This window comes from Pristis pectinata, chromosome 17 (assembly GCF_009764475.1).
Source record: "Pristis pectinata isolate sPriPec2 chromosome 17, sPriPec2.1.pri, whole genome shotgun sequence".
NCBI lineage: Eukaryota > Metazoa > Chordata > Chondrichthyes > Rhinopristiformes > Pristidae > Pristis > Pristis pectinata.
In genome coordinates, this window is record NC_067421.1 from 11,612,556 (window position 1) to 11,638,775 (window position 26,220).

General features: G+C 41.2%; 2 protein-coding genes across 6 annotated transcripts in view; one reads left to right on the forward strand and one right to left on the reverse strand.

Annotated features, from left to right (window-relative positions):
* The window catches only part of mzt2b (mitotic spindle organizing protein 2B), a 33,522-nt gene extending 15,391 nt beyond the window's left edge, over positions 1-18,131 (reverse strand). The window contains exons 1-4 of one of the 3 annotated variants that reach the window (XM_052032479.1): positions 18,022-18,122; positions 8,906-9,109; positions 7,089-7,237; positions 2,281-2,412 (exon numbers count right to left, since the gene is read on the reverse strand). In XM_052032479.1, coding sequence (XP_051888439.1) covers positions 2,281-2,412; positions 7,089-7,237; positions 8,906-9,087 — 463 coding nt within the window. In that variant the 5' untranslated portion in view covers positions 9,088-9,109; positions 18,022-18,122. Of the gene's footprint in view, positions 1-2,229; positions 2,413-7,088; positions 7,238-8,905; positions 9,110-18,021 lie in introns of all 3 variants that reach the window. The other 2 variants (XM_052032478.1, XM_052032480.1) reach the window with 2 other exon arrangements.
* A 6,439-nt stretch (positions 18,132-24,570) lies between these two features.
* Positions 24,571-26,220, forward strand: part of osbp2b (oxysterol binding protein 2b) — a 279,746-nt gene continuing 278,096 nt past the window's right edge. Inside the window, exon 1 of one of the 3 annotated variants that reach the window (XM_052031996.1) lies at positions 24,571-25,004. In XM_052031996.1, coding sequence (XP_051887956.1) covers positions 24,856-25,004 — 149 coding nt within the window. In that variant the 5' untranslated portion in view covers positions 24,571-24,855. The remainder of the gene's footprint in view (positions 25,005-26,220) is intronic. The other 2 variants (XM_052031993.1, XM_052031992.1) reach the window with 2 other exon arrangements.

The following is a 26,220-nucleotide window of genomic DNA, read 5'->3' on the forward strand; positions in this document are numbered from 1 at the left end:
ATGGACATAAAATGTTCAGGGATTTTATTTTTAGATCTATTATTAATATCATTTTCCTACTCTTTGCATAATACAATTTTTACCCTCAATGTTATCAAGAATATTCCTTAAAAACTTAATTCAAAAATTACTTATTAGGCTAAAGTTAGTAGAGATCTCTGCCCATGTTATATCAGCAGATTGCAACTAGATGCATCAAAGTCATTGCAGCTGAAGACTCATCCCTGATTATAAATATGCACAGAGTCCTAGAAATTTACAGCACAGAAAGTAGGCCATTTAGCCCATTACATCCTGCAGGCTTAAAAACAAAAGGAGCTTTTTAAGTTAATATCATTTACCAGCTCTCATTTCACTTCCTTGTAGGTTACAGCTCTCCAAGTGTTCATCGGGGTAGCTTTTAGTTGTAATGAGTGCTTCTGCACCATTTGTCATTTCAGGCAATAACTTCCAGACTCCACTATTCTTTGGATGAAAATAAAATCCTCAACTCCCCTCTAATCATTTTAACATCAATTTCAATTTCTTCCTTAGCCATTATCTCTTTACTAAGGAAAATAGGTCCTTCCTGCAAACCATGCCGAGACTTCTTACCTTTATACACTTCAATTAGAAATTTCCCCTCAGTTTCCACTGTTCCAAAGAAAACAATCCCTGCATCACCAATCTCTCATTATAACCAAAATACTCTAGTCCTAGCTGCATCCCTGTAAATTTCCCCTAGTGCTACGATTTATTTGCTATATGTATAAATAGCACATATAAAATAATACAAGTAGTTTTCTGAATATGTGTATATATATATATATATATATATATATATATATATATATATATATATATATATATTCAGAAAACTACTTGTATTTATATATATATAAAAAAATAAATACACACACACACACACATATATATTTTTATATATAGATAGATAGATAGAATACGATGGCATCAATTTTAATTTTAAACCCCTAAACCAATAGATTAAGATAGTAGCAGAGACTAATTTGCAAAAAAAAATCTGGAATAGGAACCAATCTACCCACTTTCAGTTTTAACAGCAGGTTTAGGGGCAAGGTGAAAATCAGCTTACAGAAAATTGGTTTGCGTTTTAAACATTATAATAAGGCTGCATATCTTTATTTTAACTGTTTTGTCTAAATCACAAGCACTTGGATTCCCCAGGAGTTGGAAAACCCATCTACAAATTGCTGTATGTATGGTGCAAGTGCCTTTACAGCACTCTTTGTGGGTCAGGAGGAGCCTGAGATATATAAATATTTTAACATATTTATTTATTAGTCACATGTACATCAAAACACACAGTGAAATGCGTCCTTTTGCATTACTGAGAATGTGCTGGGGGCAGCCCACAAGTGTCATCACATTTCTGGCGCCAACATAGCATGCCCACAACTCCTAACCCGTGCATCTTTGGAATGTGGGAGGAAACCAGAGCACCTGGAGGAAACCCACGAAGACACGGGGAGAACATACAAACTCCTTACAGACAGCGGCAGGAATTGAGCCCGGGTCGCTGGCGCTGTAATAGCGTTACGCTAACTGTTACTTTAGCCCCATTGGGTTTACCAGTAGATATTACTCCACCTCCACTGCTCAGACTTGCAATTGTTCTTCTTTTCTGTGATTGATAGTGAACTACCTCAGTCATTACACAGGACCATACCACTAAAAGAAATGCCTTCTGACACTCATCACCTACTTCCCAACAATCCTTCTAATTGGATCTCCCCACCTCCCATCAACGGCCACAATCTCTTTCATTCTCACCAATATTCTCTCTGGACTTTGACCTTCTGAAATAGCCTTACAAGTAAGACTTCCAGGCTACCTGCCATCCTGGCAATGGAATCTCACACGATGAAGCCTTTCAGTTACATTCTGCAGAATAATCCATTAGCCTCTTCTTCCAAGTTACCCAAACCTACATAACCATCCCCATATAGAGCCTCCCTCTTGATTGAAGTCCAGAACATGTAAATGATATTCTCTAAATATAGCCTCCGTCTAATCATGAGTGCTGTCGAAAGAAAATAACTTGGTCAAAGGAAGTTTCATATCCAGTTGTTAAACTAATCTAATGCTAGGTGCGAGCTCGGGGATTAAAAAGAAGCAGCTCCACTCTGTAAAAGCTTTCAGTTTGTAATCTAGTTCCTAGTGCAATCATTGACTGTACAGGAACCCAGCAGATAAACTAATAAACGCAACCTGAGAAGGGTGAGAACAGGCAGCAAGAAAACTGGAAGGAACCAGGGGGACCTTGAGAGAGAGGTGAGCAAGCATCAGCAGGGTTGTAGACCACAATCTTAGTGCCTAGTCTTGGAGATCGAAGGGCAGAAGAAAAGGAGAGTGCTGGGATTTTACTGCTCTTTGCGGAGATAAACGAATGCTCTAGTTCAAAGAGGAAAGACATGAGAATACATTAAAGAACATAAGATGGAGAGAGGTACAGAAACTTAGTTCAATGCAAAGATACAAACTCAAGTTGATCTTTCATGAAGAATTTAGCTCTAACTGCTCTTTTGGCTCAATAGTCACAGCTGACAATCAATGTGAAAACCATTTAGAAAAAGTTATGAGGAAGTTTAATATTTCCTTTTAATTTTATCTTTAATTTGGAAATTTATTTACATGCAACATGTTCAGGGGGACTGAATGCATGCAGTTGCTGTGACATCTTACATAAAAGATTAGGACTACTATCCATTACAGTAATTTATCTAAGTGCAAGTGAAAGAGTGTGTGAGTGCATGAGAGGACCAGTGCAAGTAAGTGCGAGTGCATGAGTAAGAATGTTTTGAAACCAAAACTCAGTACCAAATAAGGTTGGACAAGGATTAATTTCTTAAAGGGAGACCTAACAGAAAGATGTATTCTTTACACCGCACATGTTGCAGATTAAGTTAAGCAAGGCTGATTTTTTTTTGCACTACCAAATTCTTCTTTTGTTGCAATTAGATCTCTGAGAGGACCTGATAGAGAATCTGTGTGTCAGGCTTAATGCACATTTGGGCCAATTACATCAAAGTTACTGTGTGAGAAAATATTTCAAACTGATATTGATTATGGTATCTCTATCCATACTAAATTCTCATACCATCTGCATAGCGCCAACCCCATAAAAACCCTGCAATTTGCAATAGGATCTGTTCCCCTGTAAAAGACAGCTGTAAGTCCATTTTAGTGGAGTTATCATAGAACTTTCAATTGAAACAACACTTGTCCAACAATAGAGATATACGTCTTACCTGAAGCTGTTCAGAAAAGCAAGAGAATGGGGAGGGGAGCTGCTAGGTTGGGCAAGGAAGAGAGACAAATACAAACAAAATTTGCACAGAAAACAAAGAGAAAGGACACCACGAGCTGGGCTTCACCTGGCCATAAACAAGCATCTGACTGGTAGAAAAAGTCACAGTAATTTGACCAGCTTTTAGAAATACGTCAGGCCATGCTGCCATATAGTAAAGCTCCAGCTACAATGCTTCATTTCACAAACTAGTTCAATAAACAATCCATTTGAAATTTCATTAATGACTTCATTATTCAGTCCCATTTCTAAAAATTATTAGTTGTTATGTAAATTAAAACTTTAAATTTTTCTGCTTTGAGGTAATGATCTTAAAAAGGCCAACCATATATTCAGAGGACTTGTTAAAGTAAGATACTTTGCTCTCTCTGATGTAATTCAAATCTGTACTCTCTTCATCACTAAGACATTCACAGCAGCAGAAGATGCTGATTGAATATGGCACTCTGCAATCAGTGAAATGATCAGGGAATTCAGGGAATTTTGGTTCATAATGAAAAGACTGTGAGAAACAGTCTTCAAGTAATTTTCCTTCAACCATCATAGCAGAAATTTGGCATAAGAATTCTGTGGTGTTTTAACTACCAGTGTAAAAGCAGTCATAAATGTACTGGTTTGGCCAAAAGAATATACAAGGGCAAATAAAAAGCCTACGCTTCTGCAATTGCAGATACAGAAGGACACTGGCCACTGGCACCAAACTCATGCAAGTCTAATGATGTGTCTCAGTGGGCTGGCTGACCACTAACATCAGCAATGGATCCCAATTCAGTATTTATTTGGCCATTACATGCAAATACTTTCCAGCAGAAGTTAACAAATATTCCCTAAAATCCTTTTGCAATTGGTACTCAAGGATATAGAATTCTAAAATACAGCCTCTTCCTGGAAATGATCAATTAACATAGTAAAAAGCAAATGTCCAGCTATTAATGGAGGAATCCTGCCCAATCATTATGACAAAGTAACTAGAGTGACCTTCAAGAAGACAATAAACAAACTAGTATTTTAAAGGAAGAGTGCGCCTTTGGCAGCATAACCAAGGTGAGAAATTTAATCTGAAAGTAAAACTTTGCTCCAGATAATACAGCAGTTCAAAACAAGGTCTGCACTGGAGGGAAAGGGTTGCTCTTCTGGCTGGATGTCTCTTCTGTGGCCATGTCCACACTCGCATGGCCCAGAGAATGCACATGTCCCATTGATATCTTCTGTGATTGCAGGGTACCACACAGGATGTTTGTTGTATAATTGAGTGGTATATTCGACATTGTTTTATTTTAAGTCTCTAGCAATTTGCCAATCATCCAGTTTTTGTCCTCTCTGGGAAATCACCAGATATCTACCCAGCTGAAATCAGCAATGTGCGGTTTATTACGTGATCTGACAACTCTGTTTTCATGCTATGTCCATGAAATAGGATTATTCTTCCTCCTCGCTAAAACATTACCCTGTCTTCGACAATAGTATTATATGAACAAATATTATATGAACAAATCCCTATTATATTAGATCCCTATTCAATCATGCCATGTAAATGGAAGCTGTAACCCAAGGAAAAACAGGCTTGTAGGCATTTATAAATGGGTTTATTCTGGATTTTAACAGCAATTATTTTTAAAAACCCATCACTATAAATGGTGAAATTGTCACATAACGATGAAAACACCAGCAATTCTGAAGTGTGAGTCCATTTGTGCTCCTATCACTTGCATTCTAATCACCCAGTGCTAACTTGCTCAAATAGCAATAGTATAAATCAATTGGAGCACAAAGTCAACTGCTAACAAGAAATTTTACTGAGCAAGCCAGAAGCTGTGCTCTAGATGCCTTGATAGATCTACAGGTGCAATGACATATACATCACCCAGAATTTTCAGATTGGAAGTGATCTGCTGATCTTGGCTGCCAGCACTTAGCTAATGCTGCCCAGCAGATGGTTAAGACTGCAAACAGTATTTTGGCCTTCATAGCAAGAGGAAATGAGTACAGGAACAGGGATGTCTTGCTGCAGTTTTATAGGGCCTTGGTATACACCCCGATTATCGTGTGCAGTTTTGGTGTCCTTATCTGAGGAAGGATGTTCTTGCTCTGGAGGGATTGTAGTGAAGGTTCCTGAAGACTAATTCCAAAGATGACAGGACTGATGTATGAAGAGCAATTGGGACAACTGGGCTTAGATATACTAGTGTTTAGAAGAATAAGAGGGGACCCTTGGTGAAGCTTATAAAACTCCAATAGGACTGGAGAGATAGGAAAGGTGTTCCCAATGGTGGAGATGATCCAAACCAGGGGTTACAGCTGAAGTATATAGGGTAGGCCTTTTAGGACTTAGATGAAGGGAAATTTCTTCACCCAAAGAGAGGCGAATCTATGGAATTCTCCATCACAAAAGGCAGTTGAAGCCAAACCATTAAATATATTCAAGGAGTTAGATGTACAACCATTGGCTAAAGAAATCAAGAGAATGGGGAGAAATCAGGAACAGAATATTGAATTTAGATGATTGGCTATGATCACATTGAATGGCAGAGCAGGCTTCAAGAGGCTGAATGGCCTACACCTGCTCTTAATTTCTTTCCCTCTATTTTCTATGTTTCTAAAGGGTGACAGTTTCAATGCCCAATTTGTGTCGAGTCAGCTGGTTAAGATAAAGAACCAGTAACAGTGCAAAAATTTGTTCCACTGTCCTTATACAAGGCAGAAGAGAGAGGGATAAGGGAGAAAGAAAAAAAAACACCATTAATTCTCTCCAAACTGGAAAGTGCCAAACATCCATTAAAGCAAAAATCAGTCTTGGCTGCCAGCACTCATTCTCTAGGTCTGCATAAATGAATATAGAGTGCCCAGCGCCTGTGAAATTTTCTCCAAGATGAATCAACATCTTATAAGGAGGGTAACAAAGTCAACATTAGGATAGTTGGGATAAAAGATAGAAATGTTAAGTGTGGCTGGGGGTAGACTTAGACTGTGTATGGGGGAATTAAGTCATTTTCGGAACTGAGGTTTACTATATACCTAATGTCCTGTAGTGAGTACTCTCTGTTCCATTAATTAGCATTTATAATTTATCACCTTCAAATTACCTTTTTTTTGTGTTCATCAAAAATAATTTTACCCCATTGAAGTTATTTTACTTTAATTATTTTTTAAATCACCCACCACTGCATGGCTGAGCAGAAGCGAGGTAATGTACTTGCAAGCTCCTGCTATTGGTTTCATTTTGACCAGCGGAACCTGCAACTGATTGGTGTTGGGTCAACTTTGCCTCCACCTTCCTTCCCTTCAGAGAGGACACCTCCACAAATGGCACACCTCACACTGTGAACTGGTTATGCCAACAATGACAGACATATTATGTGCTGTACCTCTCATGGTTCCGAATAAATCTGATAACCCTAGTGACTCAAATGTAACTCTTTCCTTTATGAGTCACGTCTAATTAAGTTAGAACTGAGCTCATCAAAACTGAAATTTTAAATTAAGGAATGTAAAAGTTAGACACCATCTTCAGATACCAAGTGGATTAATTGCATTCTACCAGTTCTAAGTTCAACATTTCAGTAATAAAAATAGTCCCAATCTGTTGGTCTTTCAGCACTTTGGGAAACCATTTTAGAATACTCACACAACACCTCTGTGGAGCATGTAATCTATATGTGAATAATTGAATGTATAATATCTCAAATCTAAAGTATCTTTTGCTTGTCCAATACTAATTACTCTGGACACTGTTTCCACCAGTCAGTTATTCATTTCTCACCTCTGGAGTCTGCCAAGCTGCTCTGTGTTGTTGTGGATGGCGTTTCAGTTGAGGATACCTCTGCAATTTTGTGTCCTGCACACATAGCTTTCAGCATCTGGAAAACTGCCAATGGAGCCACATTCATCTTCAACAGATCCACAATTATTCTGATGGGCAGGAAGCAGGAATAGACATCAGAGGAACCAGAACGCTTCACCAATCAATAAATATGCACAGATATAGTGATTCCCTACTTACGTAATGTTTCATCTGAAGGAGTATCACAAAGATAAACATAATTGTTTAGTATGAGATGTTGGAAAAGTCACTAAAATATACAGGACAACATACCTAAATAACAGCAATTACGAAGTCCACCATGCTAATATAAAAGGCAAGTTCATGGTAAATAGTTCATAGATAAGAAAAATGGTTTGTGGAATAAGTCTGTGAAGACCAGCTGTAAGATCTTGGAGTCATTCAGGGGAAGGCAAGTTATAAAGCCATGTAAATTAAAATCTACAGGGTTTTTTTTAAGTATAATTCTGAAACAAAATCCACAGGAAAGATGGAGATCTGAGTACTGCACCTTGAGAAAAAAATACGTAATGACTACAACATGAGGAACGAGCAAGATAAATGCAATTTAAACAGCATTGCCTTTACACTGAAGAGTTATTTGCAGAATAACATGATCCACAATAAGCTCAGATTCACAGGTTTAGTTCTTAAGAGAGTTAATGAATTCCACAGCAGGCAAATAAGAATTCTGCTCATACTGATCTGTCAGCAATTTAGTTTAGGAACAGTTAAGTGCATGTCAAATACCTATTTATTCAAAGCAAAAGATGAATGATGAAATAGAAATACACGAGCCAGACAGCATCTGCGAGAGAAAAGACACCTTAACAATATACTTACCAATCTCCATTGGAAGTAAAAATACACAGCATTCAAACAGAAATGGGGTGGGGTGTATTAGAAGAATTAATGGATGCTCCAATCACTGTGATGAAGTGAAAGGGTTGAATGAATAAAGAAAATGGGCCATCTCACATATTTAAAGCAACCCATTTCACTTTGAAATGCTGGGGAAAGCCAAAACAGTCTCTATACAAAATCAAAGCTGCTGCAACATAGGAAGCACAGCAAAAAATTGGCACACATAAAGATTCCACAAATAGCAATGAGATAAATGAATATACAATATACTTTAATGATGTTGAATAAGTGATAAATATTGGCCAGGACTCCTGGAAAATTATTTAAATAAATAGAAAATATCAAATCAGTGATGGGTAGGTTTTAGTTAAACAGGAATATTAGCCAATTATGGAACCAATGCAGAAAAATGATTTAAAATACACATCAGCAAAGACCTAGCTGAACAGTGTGAGGGGCTGAATGGATAATTCCTCTTTTGCTCCTCAGCGATGCTTACTGAACCATCACCCTAAGTTATTTACTCAGATCTCTAAAGGGGAACTTGAACCACAAACGTGATTGGAGGCAAATATACTAGTAAGCTACAGCTGTACAATATTAAACAGAAACAGCAGACATCTTTCTTTGAAGTTTCGTGCATGATCAAAATCTGCTTTTTCAGCACCGTTACTTTTGGAAATGATTCCCTTTAATTACAGTGCATTTTACCTTTTCAAAGTCCGATGAAATTAATTGCTACGATTATGAAAAACATTTAAGTTTGTTGCAATATTTTAATCACAATTGAAATAAACCAGAAAAATGTTTTGTAAATGTACAGTTGTTTCTCCACTTCTAAAAAAGATCCACACCAGCCAATTTCAAGCTTTCATATCTATTTCTGAACTTACTTGAACACTTCCTGGTCCATAACAACGCCAGCTGCCTGTGTAAGCTCGTACAGCTCCAGCTCTTCTGCATTGAGGACCTTCTTCTTCTTGACTGCATATTTCTGTACATTTCCACTGACTGTGGCCAAGAGAGACTGCTGTGCATCTAGGCCAGGTATTCCAGCCTGCTGTGGTATGGCCATATCACTGGAGCAATCCTTCACACTGAAATCCAATAAGTAACAAATTGTTATCTCTTGTACCAAAGAAAAATAGAACACTCCCGGTCACACACACAAATGTCCCTAACAAGCAGGACATCCAATAACATGATTCAAAAGATAAAGATGCATGGAATCGAGGATGAATTGCAAGCTTGGATTCAGAATTGACTTGCCCATAGAAGATAGAGAGTTGGGGTGGGAGGCTGTTATTCTGGCTGGAGGTCTGTGACTGCTGGTGTTCTGCAGGGATCAGTGCTGGGACCTCTGTTGTTTGTGATATATATCAATGATTTGGATGAATATGTAGATGGGTGGATTAGCACGTTTGCGGATGACATCAAGATTGGTGGAGTTGTGGATAGGATAAAGGAATGTCAAAGAATACAACAGGATATAGATCATTTACAAATATGGGCAGAGAAATGGCAGATGGGTAAGTGTAAAGTGTTGCACTTTGGGATGTCAAATGAAAGGAGAAACCACACAGTTAATGGTAGACCCCTAAGTAGCATTGAGGTACAGAGGGATCTTGGGGTCCAGGTCCATAGTTCACTGAAAGTAGCTATGCAAATGGTTAAGATGGTAAAAAAGGCATATGGCATGCTTGCCTTCATTGGTAGGGGTGTTGAGTATAAGAGTAAGGAAGTCATACTGCAGCTATATAAAACTTTAGTCAGACCACACGGAGTATTGTGTGCAGTTCTGCTCGCCTCATTATAGGAAGGATGTGGAGACTGTGGAAAGAGCGCAGAAGGTTTACCAAGATGCTGCCTGGGTTAAAGGGTATGAGCTATAAGGAAAGGTTGGACGAACTTGGATTTTTCTCCCTAGAGCATCGGAGGCTTAGGGGAGACCTGATAGAAGTTTTTTAAATTATGAGAGGCAGTTATGAGAGGCCTAGATAGGGTAGACAGTCAGAATCTTTTCCCCAAGGCAAATATGTGCTTTTAAGGTTGGGGGGGGGCAGGAGTTAAGGCGACGTGAGGGCAAGTGTTTTTGTTTTACGCAGAGTGATAGGTGCTTGGAATAGGTTACCAGGGGTAGTTGGGGAAACAGGCAGTTTGGTGGAGTTAGTTTAAGAGGCTTTTAGATCGACACATGAATATGAAGGGAATGGAGGGATATGGATGATACACGGGAGGAGGACATTTAGTGTAAATTAGCATCAAGATCAGCACAACATCATGGGCCGAATGGCCTGTCCCATGCTGTACTATGTCCTATGAATCAATACCATGCTAAATTATCAGAAGTGAAACAATACGTAGTCAGCTGCCATTTTGTTTCCTCTATTTATAATGCTCATCCATTCCTTAAGTCCCACACCACCAAGTTCAAGAACAGCTGCTTCCCTTCAACTATTCGGTTCTTGAACCAACCAGCACAACCCTAATCACAAGGTTAGCAATACTATGACCACTTTGATCATTTTGCACTAAAGTAGACCATGTCTTTTTTTGTTCTAATTGTGTTCTTTCTTGTAAGAATTGTACAATGTATGTTTAATTTATGTGTTTCTTGTGAATGCTGTGTATATGATGCTATGTGCCTGCGACACTGTTGCAAGTAAGATTTTCAGTGCACCTGTGCATACATGTACTTGTGCACATGACAAACTTGATTTCAACTTTTCAAGTAAGTTTCCAATCCAATTTGAGTACCCAATTCATCTGGAGAACCTGATACCTGACCCAGATTTTGAGAATGCATACTTTACCCAGTTGTTAATAATATCCTTCATAATTATCCATTAGATGAGCAGAACATGTCCACAGAATTGCATGCCCCTTAAGAAGACATAATGCATTACAACTTCCAAACAGCCATGGTTTCTTCCATGAAATGGAAAACTCCTACCTTCAGAATCACATTGAAAGGCATTGGATTCAGCATATTTATTGAACATAAATGCTACATAAATCAATTAATTATCTTTATTTTCATTGCTCATTAGTAAGAAACTGGACATGTTTAACAAAAAAAACAAAATACTTAGTTAGTCAATTAATGTATCTACAAGAGAAATATTGGAAATAAACAGTTAATTTTTCCAATTGATGCCTTTCACTAAAAATTATTTTTAAAAAATTTATACAGCACGGTAACAGGCCCTTCTGGCCCAACGAGCCCGTGCCGCCCAATTACACCTATGTTAACCTACTAATCCGTACATCTTTGGAATGTGGGAGGAAACCGGAGCACCCAGAGGAAACCCATGCAGTCACGGGGAGAACGAATAAACCCCTTACAGACAGCGGTGGAAATTGAACCCCGATCACCGGCGCTGTAATAGCATTCTGCTAACCACTACACTGCTGTTAATTGTTACAAACTAGAGAATGTCTGACAATTTTTCTTTTATTACTTTTGAATTTCATTCCAAGAACATTTTCGGCTTCTTCTTATGCAATTCCTCAGGATTGAGGATCACTTGCTTCCACACTGGTTTTGGGGGTTCTGAGGGGGCTAATGGGGCCAAGGTGGAACCGCAGACCCTTCCAAAGATTGGCAGGAGGTGACTGATGGGGTAGTCAGGGGAGCAGTTTGTGAGATGGGGCACTCCATCCACAAGGCTTCTGTGTGCTCCTAATACATGTCCTCAAGGCTCTCGATGTCCTCCCAAATGCTCTCTCTCCACTTTGGGAGTCATGGGCCAGAGATCCGCAGGAGTCGGTGGGGATGTTGCATTTCTTTAAGGAGGCTTTGAACACTCCTTGAATCTTTGCTTCTGTCCATCTGGTAACCTCTTCCCACAACACAGCTCAGAATAGAGTGTCTGTTTTGTAAATCTGGTGTCAGGTATGCAAAAGAAATGCCCAACATATCTGACTGATTGCAACTAGGACTTCGGTGTTAGCCTGGGTGAGGACACTGGCATTGGTTTGTTTGTCCTTTCATTTAGAGGATATTATAGAGATAGCCCCAAGTTGCCTACTGTAGTTTTCTAGGTCTCAGAACCATATAGATAGGCAGGGATGACTGGTGCATGGGAGACCATGAGGTTGATGCCAGGTCTTCAATTGACCAAAAGGTTGTGCTGATGCACACTGAAGGTGGTGGTGAATTTCACCATTGATGGGTCCTAACATATGGGAAGTGGTCTACATTTTTTTGTCAGAGGGCGCTGTGGTGCAGCGGAGGCAGGTTGGTAAAGGACCTTTGTCTTGAAAACATCAGGTTAAGGCTCATTCTCTTGTATGCTTCAGCAAATATGTTGACAATGCTTTTGAGCTTGACCTATATTGCAAGCTCAAATGGTCAGGTTTGGGTGACCTTGGTCTGGAGTGTGGTTACCGTTAAATTGAACAGTTTCCCATTAACTCTGAAGATAATCTCCAGTCCCATGGGAAACTTGTTGGAGCTGAGGTACAACACTGCACAGAGAGATTGTGAAAAATTTTGGGGCAATGATGCTGCCTTGTTTGACACCGATTTTCACTGAACGTGGTTCTGTTGTCGATACATTAGTTAGTATTATGACAAGGCACTGCAAAGATGTCCACATCACTCCCATCTTGACAGACACTGATGACAGCTGGACTGACTAGTGCCTAATCTGCCTTATTATCTTCAACAAGCTGACCACAAAATATCAGCTTCAACAGCATTGCCATAGGAAGCTCAAAGACTCTAGATCGCTCTTCTCAGACAGTCTCCATTTTGCATCTGCTCCATAATGAGCTAGAATGTTGGCATAACTCAGCATTTATTGCCCATCCCATATTGCCCATGAAATGTTAAAGGTCCACCACTTTGCTGAGATTCTGGAGTCACAGATTAGGCAGAACCAGGTAAGGAACCTAAAAGAATATTAGCCACTTGGTGGGCAGATGTAATTAATACCAATCCAATAATTTCACGGCCACTGCTACTGCTACTCACTTTTGTCCCAGATGTATTTAATCAAATGAATTTAGATTCCACAACTCATCCAGATACTTGGGTCATAAGAACATAACAAATAGGAGCAGGAGGACCTTTGAGCTTGCTTTGCCACTCATTAAAACCATGACTGATCTTCTATCTCAATAACATTTTGCTGCACTATCCATACATCTTGATTCCCTTAATATCCAGAAATCTATTCATCTCTATTTTGAATGAACTTCATGACTGAGCCTCCACATCCGTCCAGGTAGATCTGAAGTAATTTCTTCCCATCTCAATCTAAATGGCCTACCCTTAATTTTAGGGCCATAACCCCTAGTTCTAGACTCCATAGCCTTAATGTCCAGAAATCTATGCATCTCTATTTTGAATGAACTTCATGACTGAGCCTCCACATCCCTCCAGGGTAAATCTGAAGTAATTTCTTCCCATCTCAATCTAAATGGCCTACCCTTAATTTTAGGGCCATAACCCCTAGTTCTAGACTCCATAGCCTATGATAATATCCTCCTTGCATCCAGTCTGTTGAAAACTACAAAATTCTTATAAGGTTCAATGAGTTCTCCTCATTCTTCTAAACTACAGAGAATGCAGGCATATTCTACTCAATCTTTCCCAACTGGTTCTGGGGAAAGTGGGTTTGACCAATCTAAAGAATCTTCGCTGTATGCCTTCCAATGGCAAGTATGTCCTATTTTAGATAAAGAGAGCAGAACTGTACATAATCGTCCAAATGTAGTCTCGATATGATGGCAATAAGACATCTGTACTCGTATTCATTTGTAATAGCGGTCAACTTACCATTTGCCTTCCTAATTGCTTGCTGTACCTGCACACTAGCTTTTGGTGAATTACATACAAGGACACTTAGGTCCCTTTCAGCAATATTAATGTTCAATCTACTGCTGTTTTAAAAAAAACTATGCTTTTCTATTTTGTGCACCAAGGTGGATAACTTCACACACGGCAGATAGAATATAATTCCACATTATAATTCATCTGCCACGTTCTTGCTTACTCACTCAGTTTGTCTATGTCCCCTTGAAGCCCCTTTATATCCTTGTTCCTACTCACAATCCCACCTGGTTTTGTATCATCAGCAAACATGGAAAAATGAGAAAAGGGTCTCTCTGCCCAGATCTGGTTGCAGTTTTCCTGGGACCGTTGTCACGTTCTTGTTCTGCAGGTGTGTCCTCTGATATCTCCATATCTGTTTCTTCAGCAGTTTTCCTGACATGTGCACTTTCCTTCCACATAGCATGCCTTTTAATTGTGTCTCCTGTTCTTAGCAGTGGCAAGTCTTTGGCAACTCTGTTACAGGAGTTTTCTTTTGACCACCTCACACTAATTTGCACTTTTACACACAAGTTTCTGCCCAGGACTCTTTATCATCCCTTAGGATGGGGAAATACAGAATCCCTAGATGCTTAAATCGTGACATGAAAGTGATGACAGTTTTCTTCAGCAGCTCCTTGGCCCCTTCACAGTATTTTCCATTTTTCCATGACTCTTGTGGAAAACAAAACTTTTGTTGTTTGGTCATCAAACGGTCAGCCCTTTAAAAACTCAGAGTTATCTGCCTGAACTGTAGCTAATTAACCGAAACACCTGGGGATTTTCACATCTATCAAACTGTCCTTTGAACTTGCAAATGACCAATTAATGTGTGCTTTCTAAGAAATCCAGCGTCTAAAAGTGTGAAAAAAAATTCAGTCAACGGATTTATTTTTCTGACCTGACTTTTACCCAGGGTCTATCTGGGACTTGACGCTTGTGAAGCATTTCCTTTTGAGGGATCATGTTTGCACACACAATCCCTGATGTCCCTCTTCATCACTGCTCTGTATTACCACTATTGTTTGAGAGCCTATATACAACAGTCAGCCTGATCCTTGCTGTTTATTAGCTACATCCAAACTGACTCCATTTGATTCTCCAAGCCAAGATCATTCCCCTCTTCAGCCTTTATCCCATTCTTTAATTTCAGGGCTAACCCACCTCCTTTTCCGTTACACCACACCCCCTCCTTCAAAAAGATAGGTATCCATGAATGTTTAATTCCCAGTCCATCAGTGTGACTTTAATCAGGGAGAACAACAGGTTCTACCAGAAGTTTCAAACTAAACAATGTTCCATCAAACAGCTACTGCTACTCACTTTTTAAACTGGGTTTGTTGCAGTGGGTGACATTAATTTCCCCTAAATTTGACTGGGACTCCCTTAGTGCCAGCGGCTCAGATGGGACAGAATTTGTTAAGTGCATCCAGGAAGGTGCCTTACACAGTACGTTGATAGTTCAACCAGGGAAGGGGCCATACTAGACCTTGTATTGAGAAATGAGCCTGACCAAGTGATCGAAGTTTCTGTGGGAGAGCAGTTTGGGAACGGCAATCATAACTGCAAAAGTTTTCAGATAGTCATGGGTAAGGATAAAACTGGACCTTGAGGGGAAAGTACTAAATTGGGGAAAGGCTAATTACAACAGTATTAGGCAGGAACTGGAGAGAGTAGATTGGGAACAGCTGTTATTGGGCAAGCCCACATCTGACATGTGGGAATCATTTAAAGGCCAGCTGATCAGAATTCAGAATTAGCATCTTCCCATGAGAAAGAAAGACAAGGACGGCAGGGCTCCAGAACCTTGGATAGTGAGAGATGTTGCAAATTTAGACAAAGAGAAAGGAAGCACATGAAAGGTTTCAGAAGCTGAAATCAGACAATATAAAGGAAGCAGGAAAAAACTTATAACAGGGAATCAGGAGAACTAAAATAGCCATGAAATGACATTAGCAAGTTAGATTAAAGAGAATCCCAAGGCATTCTATACGTACATTAGAAACAAGAGGGTAACCAATGAAAGGGCAGGACCACTCAAGGGCAAAGGAGGGAATTTATGCCTGGAGCCAGAGGAAGTAGGCAAGATACTAAAGGAGTACTTCACATGGAGGAGAGCGAATCAGGGAGGGCATGCTGATATTCTACGGCACATTGATATCAAGGAGGTGGTGTTGGGTCAGTCCCCAGGTCCTGATGGGATCCATCACAGGTTATTAAAAGAGAAGATTTCTGGGGCCTTGAGACCTTTGTATCCTCTTTAGCAACAGGCAAGGTCCCAGAGGACTGGAGAATAGCCAATGTTGTTCCTTTGTTTAAGAAGGGAAATAGGGACAAACCAGGAAATTATAGGCCGGTGAACCTAACATCAGTGGTAGCAAAATGATTGAAGATAGAAGGTAGATGGTAGTGGTGGAGGGGTGTTATTCTGACTGGAAGTCTGTGACCAGTGGTGTTCTGCAGGGATCAGAGCTGCTGTCTCTATTGTTTGTGATATATAGACAAAAATGTAGTTGGGTTGATTAGCAAGTTTGCAGACGACACAAAAATTGGTGGAATTGTGAATAGAGAGGAAGGTTGATAATAGAACACTGCAGGATATAGACCAGTTGGAAATATGGGCGGAAACATGGGCAGAAAAATGGCCGATGGAGTTTAATCCAGATAAATGTGAGGTGTTGCACTTTGGGACGTCAAATCTAAGAGGAAAGTATACAGTAAATGATAGGAACCTTAGGAGCATTGATGTCCAGAGGGATCTTGAGGTGCAAGTCCATAGCTCCCTGAAAGTTGTAACACGAGCAAAGAGAGTGGTAAAGAAGGCGTACACTGTGCTTGCCTTCATTGGTCGGGGCATTGATTATAAAAGTTAAGAAGTCATGTTACAGCTGTATAAAACTTTGGTTTGGCCACATTTGGAGTACTGTGTGCTGTTCTGGTTGCTGCATTATAGGAAGGATGTGGAGGCTTTGGAGAAGGTGCAGAAGGGGATCACCAGGATATCACCTGGATTAGAGTGTATTAGCTATAAGGAGATGTTGGACAAACATGGATTGATTACTCTGGAGCATCAGAGGCTGAGGGGAAACCTGTTAGAAGTTTATAAAATTATGAAAGGCATAGATAGGGTTGACAATCAGTCTTTTTCCCAGGGTGGAAATGTCAAATACCAGAGAGCATAGCTTTAAGGTGAGAGGGGGAAAGTTTAAAGGAGATTCATAAGGGAAGTTTTTTTATTAAGCAAAAAATAAGCTGCTGAAGGAACACAGTGGGTCAGGCAGCATCTGTGGAAGCAAAGGGATAGACAACATTTCAGCTCAAGGACCTGCACGAGTCCTGATGCAGTGATCTTGACCCAAAACATTGACTCTCCCCTTGCTTCCACAGATGCTGCCTGACAGAGTTCCTCCAGCAGCTTGTTTTTGTTCCAGATTCCAGCATCTGCAGTATCATATCTCATGCAGGTGCTTTAAAAAAAACTTGCCTTACAAAATCTCCTTTAAACTTTCCCCCTCTCACCTTAAAGCCCTCGAGTACTTTACACAGAGAGGGGTGGGTGCCTGGAACGCACTGCCTGGGGAAGTGGTGGAAAGAGGTACAACAGCAACGTTTAAGATGCTCTTAGACAGACACTTGAACAGGCAGAGGATGGAGGGATATAGACCATGTGCAGTTTAAATTAGCATCAAGGTCGGCACAGACATTGTTGACAGAAGGCCTGTTCCTCTGCTATTCCACATTTGATGTTCTACTGGTACCACCCGGATATTACAGATACCACAAATGGTTACGTTCATTCCTTGATGGACAAGAACATACTCTACATATTGACATACAATCGATGGCAAAACTCATGCTCAAAAACAATTAAGTAATAACATTTTCAAGATAAATTGGGTAAGCATCTTATTCCAACATTATTATATCATTTCAAAAAATGGCTTGTTTTAAGCCAGGTTTTCTATTGTAATTAAACAAGATTAAGGAATTTATAATTCAATGCATTTAGTGCATTAGCGCGGACAACTAAGCAATTCAAAAGGTAACTTGTCTCACGAACGATCGGCCCGCAGAGCACAGGGAGCCTGAACCACGTCAACGCCCGACTTAGCACCGCCACCGCCCGCCCACCCACAACCCGAAATCCCGGAGCCGGGGGCCGGGAACTGACGGCCGCTCCCGGTTATTTACCTGCTCCTCCCTAGCAACCATCGGCCTTCCCGCCCTCCGCTCACAGTCCCTCCGGCTGGAAACCCGTGAGCCCGTACAAACGGTCCGAGGGCGCAGCCCGCACAAAGGAAACCAACAGCGCCTCCGGATGATTCAGGCACGTTTTGCAAGATACTTATGTTTATGGATGGAAGAGGCAACAACAATCCTCAAAAATCAATATTTTCCTTTATTTTTACTTTGCATTGCAAAATCTTGAACGTACTGGTTAACAAGGGTGTCAGTGCTCAGTCCTGAGGTTTGTGGAGGACATCTATATCCAAGACCATATTTTTGTTGGAAATACAATAATAACATTTGACTGCTTGCTCTTAGAGAGACTTATCTTCTGCCTAAAATGAACAAAGGAAAATATTTTTCTAGTGGACATTATTTATAATATTGGGACCCTGCAGATGGAGAGTGGAACCAAAGATTTCCCAACCTTCTGTCCTTTTGATGAGTAATTTGGGAGAGCATTATTAACATTTGTAAGATGTAGGTAGACCTGGAGTTTTTCATAGTTTATAAAAATAATGTCACTAAGAGTTTGATGTTAACCTGATCTCAGAACTGGATAAATCCAAGCTATCACAGACCATTCGGGCTACATGCTATGATTGATACATGCAAATTCAGTGCTGGGTTACATGTGCACCTGATGTCACAGGACTGCACTTGCATCTGTTCCCCTGTTTGCATCCTCCGCTTGTGGCCTGAAAAGTTTCAGATTCAGCATACTGGAAGTGTTTCTTGATATGACCTTGCATGATTGTGGAATACCAATCTATGCGTAGATTGCTTAATGCACAAAGCAACCAGTTTGTAAAAGTGCACAGCAAACTCAGTGAAGAATGGGTCCTGGTCAGTTTTGCTGTGAATATTAAATGGGTAAATGGTTGTGAAGAATAGGAACATAATATAACATCGCAAATTTAAAATATTTTCATAAGGCATGCTCCAAAGAGAAATTACTATCTGCGTTTAGTAAATGAAGTAACTAGAATAAACAGTAGCAAACAGAGTTATTAAAATAAACAGAGGAGAGCATAACATTGAAAACTATGAGTATAATTGATTCTCAAGGTGCAAGTAGCCAAGTGATATCGTAAGCTTTTTTGATAGTTGGAAGGACTTCGACATTGGTTTTAAACCTTACTTACATGCTATTTATTTTAAAGAGATCAACAAATAAATTCTCCTTGAATAGAGCTATTTTATAGGTACTGTGTAAACAAGGCCTTGGGAGCAGATGTTATGCCTACTGATGTGTTTCTTTTTTATACTTAGTGTCAATGGAGGCATAAATATGCAGATTTTGACAATGACGTCTGATCAGCTCTATTTGGACCTGCTAATAGCCAACTTGGCCAGGTGGTCACATACTATAAACCTAAATGTTTGCTTCTTGTTTTAATGTTATTAGAATATAGAACAGCTTTAAAACATTTTTTTAAATTTCCACCATCACTTGGATGACCATCCTCCACAGAGTACTTAAAGCTGATCAGGTTGGAATGTAAGGAAAGTTCTTACCAGGGAATAGCTTTTCATTGAAAAGACTAGTGATAGATTTTAAACAGTCACCCACCTCTTTGCAGACTGTGGATTCGCTAAGAGGGTGTGGAGACAGATGCAAGGGTCCTTGTCCTGGTTCATCTCCAGCAGCTGTGCGCCAGAGGACTCTGATCTACGGGCTTTTCCTGGGGACACACACTGAGACAGACATCAAGTGCTGCTCGGTAAAGGACACCCTTTGGTCTGCCCAAAATAGCAAGTTGTCTGTAAGGGAATGCTGCAAACTGGCAAAGTTCAGCTCAGTGCAGCCAATGCTGAGGCTCTGTGGGGAAGGACCACAGTATAGGCTCCTTCCACTACTGCACATGGAGGGGCAGAATTGGGTTGGGAAGCCCCGCAAACAATGAAAGGGGTATCACCTCAGGGAGCCACTTAAGTGGCAATGGTGCTATGTTTGTTTGCGTGTCTTTCTCTTTAAAGTTTATACTACTGAATGTAACAACCATGAATATTAAGGTCTTGGTTTTGCACTGTTTCTCCCATTGTATATATCTTTTATTATTAATAAAGTTTATTCTTGAACTAAGGACTAATGATAGATTTTTAAAATGAGGTGGCACAGTGGCACAGCTAGCTGCCTCAGAGCTCCAGTGACCCAGGTTCAATCTTGACTTTGGGTGCAGACTGTGGGATGAGAGGATTTTCCAACTAAGAAAGGCTAAACAGGTTGGGTCTGTATTCTTTGGAGTTTAGAAGAATGAATGAGGGGTGATCCTATTGAAGCATATAAGATCTTAAGAGGGCATGATAAGGGAGAAGTTGAGATGTTTTCACTAGTGGGAGAATCTCGAACGAGGGGGACATGATTTTAAGATAAAGTGCCAGTCATTTAAAACTGCAGAGCATAGAAATTTCTTCTTGCAGAAGGTGGTGAATCACTGGAATTCTCTGCCCCAGGTTAACTTGCAGGTTGAATCTTTAGTAAGGAAGGCAAATGCAATGTCAGCATTCATTTCGAGAGGACGAGAATATAAAAGCAAGAATGTAATGCTGAGGCTTTATAAGGCGTTGTTCAGACCACGTTTGGAGTATTGTGAGCAGTTTTGGGCCCCATATCTGAGGAATGATGTGCTTGCATTGGAGAGGATCCAGAAGAGGTTTACAATGAAGATCCCAGGATTGAAAGGGTTAATGTATGAGGAGTGTTTGATGGCTCTGGGCCTGTACTCGCTGTTTAGAAGAATGAGGGGGGATTTCATTGAAACCTGCCGAATATTGAAAGGTTTGGATAGAGTGGACGTGGAGAGGTTTTCAGTACTGGGACAGACTAGGACCAGAGGGCACAGCCTCAGAATAGAAGGATGTCGCTTTAGAACAGAGATGAGGAGGAATTTCTTTAGTCCGAGGGTGGTAAATCTGAGGAATTCGTTGCCACAGACGGCTGTGGAGGCCATCATTGGGTATATTTAAAGCGGAGGTTGATAGGTTCTTGATTAGCGAGGGCATCAAAGGTTACGGGGAGAAGGCAAGAGAATGGGGTTGAAAGCAAAAAATAAATCAGCCGTGATTGAATGGCAGAGCAGACTCGATGGGCAAAGTGGCCTAATTTTGCTCCTATGTCTTAAGAATTTAAAGTGGAGGGAGATAAATTTTTCAAAGATCAGGGGCTGAGGGCAATGGAGATGTGGGACAGAGAAGGAGTCGAGGCCTGGGGTTGATCAGCCAGATCATATTGAATAGTGGAGCAGACTTGAGGGGCCAGGTGGCCAACTTCTGCGCCTATGTTCTTGTGTGCAACAGTTTTGAAGACAAATTTAATTTATGTACATGGCTGATAATATCAAGTGAAATCTGGTTTATCAAAGAAAAAGTAAATTGCATTAAAAATTAGCTCAGTGGGCAAAAGCAAAGGGTATGGCCAATGGGAGTTTTAATGACTGGAGGGATGTATGTTCACAGGATTCTGTACAAGGTCCCCTGCTTCATGTGGCATGTATCAATGAGCTGAACTTGCACAGAGGGGCTATGATTAAGAAGTCAGCAGATGATATGTGTGGTTGATAATGAAAAAGAAAAACTTCAGCCAATCAATTAGGTAAGTACAAAAGTGATTGAGGAAGGTCAGTCAAAAAAAGTGAGGTGATGCATTGGGGAGGGCAAACATGTGAGATAACTCATACTAAACTGTAAGATACTAAAAATTATGGAAGAACAGAGGGATCTTGGAATGAGTAAGAATATAAGGAATAGAAGTTGAAGTAGGCCATTTAGCCCTTCAAGCCTGCTCCCCTTTCATCAAAATCAAGACATCTCCTACCTCAACCCCAAACTGCATTAATATCCAGAAATGTATCGATTTCTGTTTTGAAAGAACAATAAGCTACAGCCCTCGTGGGTAGAGAATTCCAAAGATTCACCAACCTCCAAGGGAAGAAATTTCTCATCTCCTAAATGCCTACTCCTTATTCTGAGATGGATATACCTCATCCCAGGTTCTTCAGCCAGGGAAAACATTCTCCTTGTCAAACCCTGTGAGAAGTTTGTAAGTTTGAATGACATTTCTTCTCATTCTTCCAGACTTTGGAGAATACGGGCCTAGTCTATTCAATCTCTCCTCATGACAAGGCCACCAATCTAATGGTAAATTGGTTTATCATTGTCAAACGTACCAAGGTACAGTGAAAAACTTTGTTTTGCATGCCATCCATACTGATCATTTCATCACATCAGTGCATTGAGGTAGTACAAGGGAAAAGCCTTAAAAGAATGCAGAATAAAGTGTTACAGTTACAGAGAAAGTGCAATGCAGGCAGACAATAAGGTGCAAGGCCATGATGAGTTAGATTGTGAGGTTCAAGCGTCCATCTTATCGTTTTAGGGGACCATTCAATAGCCTTATAAGAGTGGGATAGAAGCTGTCCTTGAGTCTGGTGATACGAGCTTTCAGGGTTTTGTATCTTATGCCCAATGGGAGGGGGAAAAAGAGAGAGTGTCCAGGGTGGGTGGGGTCTTTGATTATGTTGGCTGCTTCACCAAGGTAGTGAGAAGTGTAGACAGAATCTATGGAGGGGAGGCTGGTTTTTTTGATGTGCTGAGCTGTGCCCACAACTCTCTGCAGTTTCTTGTAGTCTCAGGTAGATCAGTTGCCATACCAAGCCGTGATGTATCCGGAAAATGAATCTGCGATGCAATCCATCTATGCCAAGTATATCTTTTTTTTTAGGTTAGGAGACCAAAACTGTAGACAATACTTAAGGTGTTATCTCACCCAAATATCAACTGCTCTGCCCAAGGCCGCAATCTGTCACCATTTAAAAATGCTCTGTTTTTCTGGTTTGTGAACCAAAATGGATAACTTTACATTTTATTCCAGCTGCTGTGTTCTTGCACATTCACTCAGCTTGTCTATAATCCCCTTGGAGCCTCTGTGGTAACCCAGAAGTCATATCCTGTCAATCTTGTTGATAAACTTCCTTATTCAAAAGCCTTTTAAAAATTCACTAATTTCCCCCAGTCACATCCTTAAGTAACTCCAGTAGATTAGCCAAATGTGATTTCCCTTTCATAAACCCATGTTAACTCACTTTGATCCTTCTATTCCTTTCAGGATATTCTGTTATTACATCTTTCACTATAGACTCCTGCACCTTCATCAATATTGATGTTAGGCTAATGGATTGGTAGTTCCCCAATTTCCCCTCTCCCACCCTTCTGGTCTAACATTTGCTACCCTCCAATCCACAGGAATAATTCCTGATTATCTAGAGTTCTGGAAGATGATAACCAAAGCATTCACTACTTTTATAGCCACCTTTTTCAAAGCTCTGGGATGTGAATCATTTATATTTATTGGCTTTTAATTTAACCACCCACCCCAACAGCTTCCAATGCACCTGAACCCACTTGTGATAGTTGTGGACGTAAAATTAGTCTTCAGGAGAGTGAACCCGTGTAAAGCAACTGGCCCAGATGGTGTCCCTGACTGTGTCCTTAGATCCTGCAGAGATCAGCTGGTGGGGGTAATTGCAGACATTTTTAACCTCTCCCTGCTTCAGTCTGAGGTTCCCACATGGGTAGATCTGAAGGAGAGAGAACGGGTCAAAGGTGGAGTAGGTTACCTGAAACTGGAGAATTCAATATTCATGCCCGCGGGGTGTAGACTACCCAGGCAGATTATGAGGTGCTGTGCCTCTAGTTTGCATTTGGCTTCACCCTGGCAGTGGAGGAGGCCGAGGGCAGTGTGGGAATGGGGAGGGGAATTAAAATGGCTTGCAACTGGGAGATCCAGATGGCCATGGCAGACTAAGTGCAGGTGCTCGGCAAAACAGTCACCTATTCTGTGCTTGGTCTCATTGAGAGGCCACATTGAGAGCAATAGCCGAGGTTGGAAGAGGTGCATGTGAATGTCTGTCTTGTCTGGAAGGGCTGTTTAGGCCCTGGATGGTGGTGAGGGAGGAGGTGCAGGGACAGGTGCTACACCTCCTACGGTTGAGGAGGAAGAGCCAGGGGAAGGGGAGGGATGAATGAACTAGAGAGTCACAGAGAAAGTGGTCCCTGCAAAAGGCAGAAAGGGGTGAGGAGGAGAAGGTGTGGTTGGATCACGTTGCAGCTGACGGAAATGTCGAAGAAGCCTCTCCCTTGGATTTAATACCATCTCCACTTTGAGTCCTGAAGAAGGGTCCTGACCAGAAACGTGGACCACCTGCTTTTCTCCAGCGATGCTGCCTGGCCTTGCTGAGTTCCTCCAGCATCATGATGTTTTTCATCTGGATTCCAGCATATGCAGTCCTGTCAGCCACCACTTCCCCTGCTTGGGGGTTGATGCCTTCAAGAAACATATTCCACGTTTACAGATTTACTTGAAGGTAGCAAGACAGGGAGATAAGCAGTTAAATGCTTATCCTTTCAACAACCGCCCTCTGTAATAACTGCACAACCAAAATTCACACACAACCATGCTTTAAGACTCGCGCCCCTACTGTCCTAAAAGATATATAAATATTTATTTTAAAACCGAGGATTGCTGTTGCTTGGAGGTTGCTACTGACAATCAGCAATAGGAGATTGATTTTTGTTCTGCGTGTATGTGCCCTGCCCCGGTGCTGAGGTGGAAGCTGGCGGCCGGGAGCTGGGAGTTTCCCGCTGCAGCTGCCGGACCTTCCCCCGGGGCTGGGCCTGGGCAGGGCCCGGCCAGGCCTCCGCCTCCTCCATGGGGAAGTCGGCTGCCGCCCTGCCTCCCTGCCGGCTGGTGACTTCGCCTCTCTCGGCGTCGTGCTCGGACTTGCCTTCGGCGGCGGGATGAATGAGGCGTCCAGGGAGGCGGGCGGCTCGGCGGGGCCCGCCACCGCCGACACCCGCAGAGGCTGGCTCCACAAATGGACCAACTACCTGAAGGGTTACCAGCGCCGCTGGTTCGTGCTCAGCAACGGGCTGTTCTCCTACTACAGGTAACCAGGCACATCCATCCGCTCCAAGTTGTAACTTCGCAAGTTGGTGGCAAGGGGTTGGGTAAAACCTGGCGTGTTTCTCAGGGTTAGAGAGACACACACTTGAGATGACAACAAGTGGCGCGTCCCCAGGGCTTGGTGCTGGCGACGTGTTGCTCCTAATTCACTTTTAACGAGTTGAAAAGAAGTTCACCAGCAGCTTGTTCATATGGCAACTTCTAATACAGTAAATCAGCCTGAGGTGCTTCAAGGGAACATTGTAAAATATGCCTGACAGGGTGGTAGAGGCAGAAGCCCTCACCACATTTAACAGGTACCTGGATAGCCACTGGAAGAGCCATTACCTACTAGGCTGTGGACTGAGATGTGGGATTAATTTACATAGAAGATAGAACAGTTCAGCACAGGAACATGCCCTTCCGTCCACTATGTCTATGCTTCACACAATGCCAAATTAAACTAAATCTTTTCTGTCTGCACATGAGCCATATCCCTCCATTTCCAGTGGTGTCTATCTAAACACCACTGTCGTATCTGCTTCCACCATTACCCCAGCAGCCCATTCCAGGCACCTGATAGTCCATTTTTGGTTGGCGTAGGTGCACCTGATAGACTGATGGCACCAAAATACGTAGCGGGATGTTAGAGTAAATTGTTAAACGCTTGAGCTGAGAGGTAGTTGTAAAGAGGGAAATAAGCAGTTAGGAAGATGGGGAGAATTCTGGAGTTTAAGCCCTTGGTACATGAAAGCATAGCTGTCGATGATGGAATGATTGGGAATCCTGAGTAAGCTACAACTAGTTTCCAACATGGGGCAAATCATGAACGTGGTTACATTTTAAACAGAAAATGGAAAGAAAAGATGCTGTATGCACTGTGAATGTTGGCTAAGGTAAAAGAAATTTTCAATTTTATTTTAGTGAATGACGACCATATTCATTCAATGTAGAAGAGTAATAAGAAAGCAAATTGAGTACCATGCCAGAAGGTCAAAAAGGATACGTGTAAATTGGAGGCAATATGCTCAGACAGTATTGACCTACTCAGACCTTGCCATGCATTGTGCCATTTTTGAAGTCTGGAATCGCAGGGGTAGAGGTCTTGGAAAAGAGCATAGAATTGGTTGCTAGTACCTAATGAAGTATTGCACAGAAATACTAGGGAAATCTGAGCTTTTAAGCTTCAGAGATGAGTGAAAGTTGATTTTGTAGTGTTC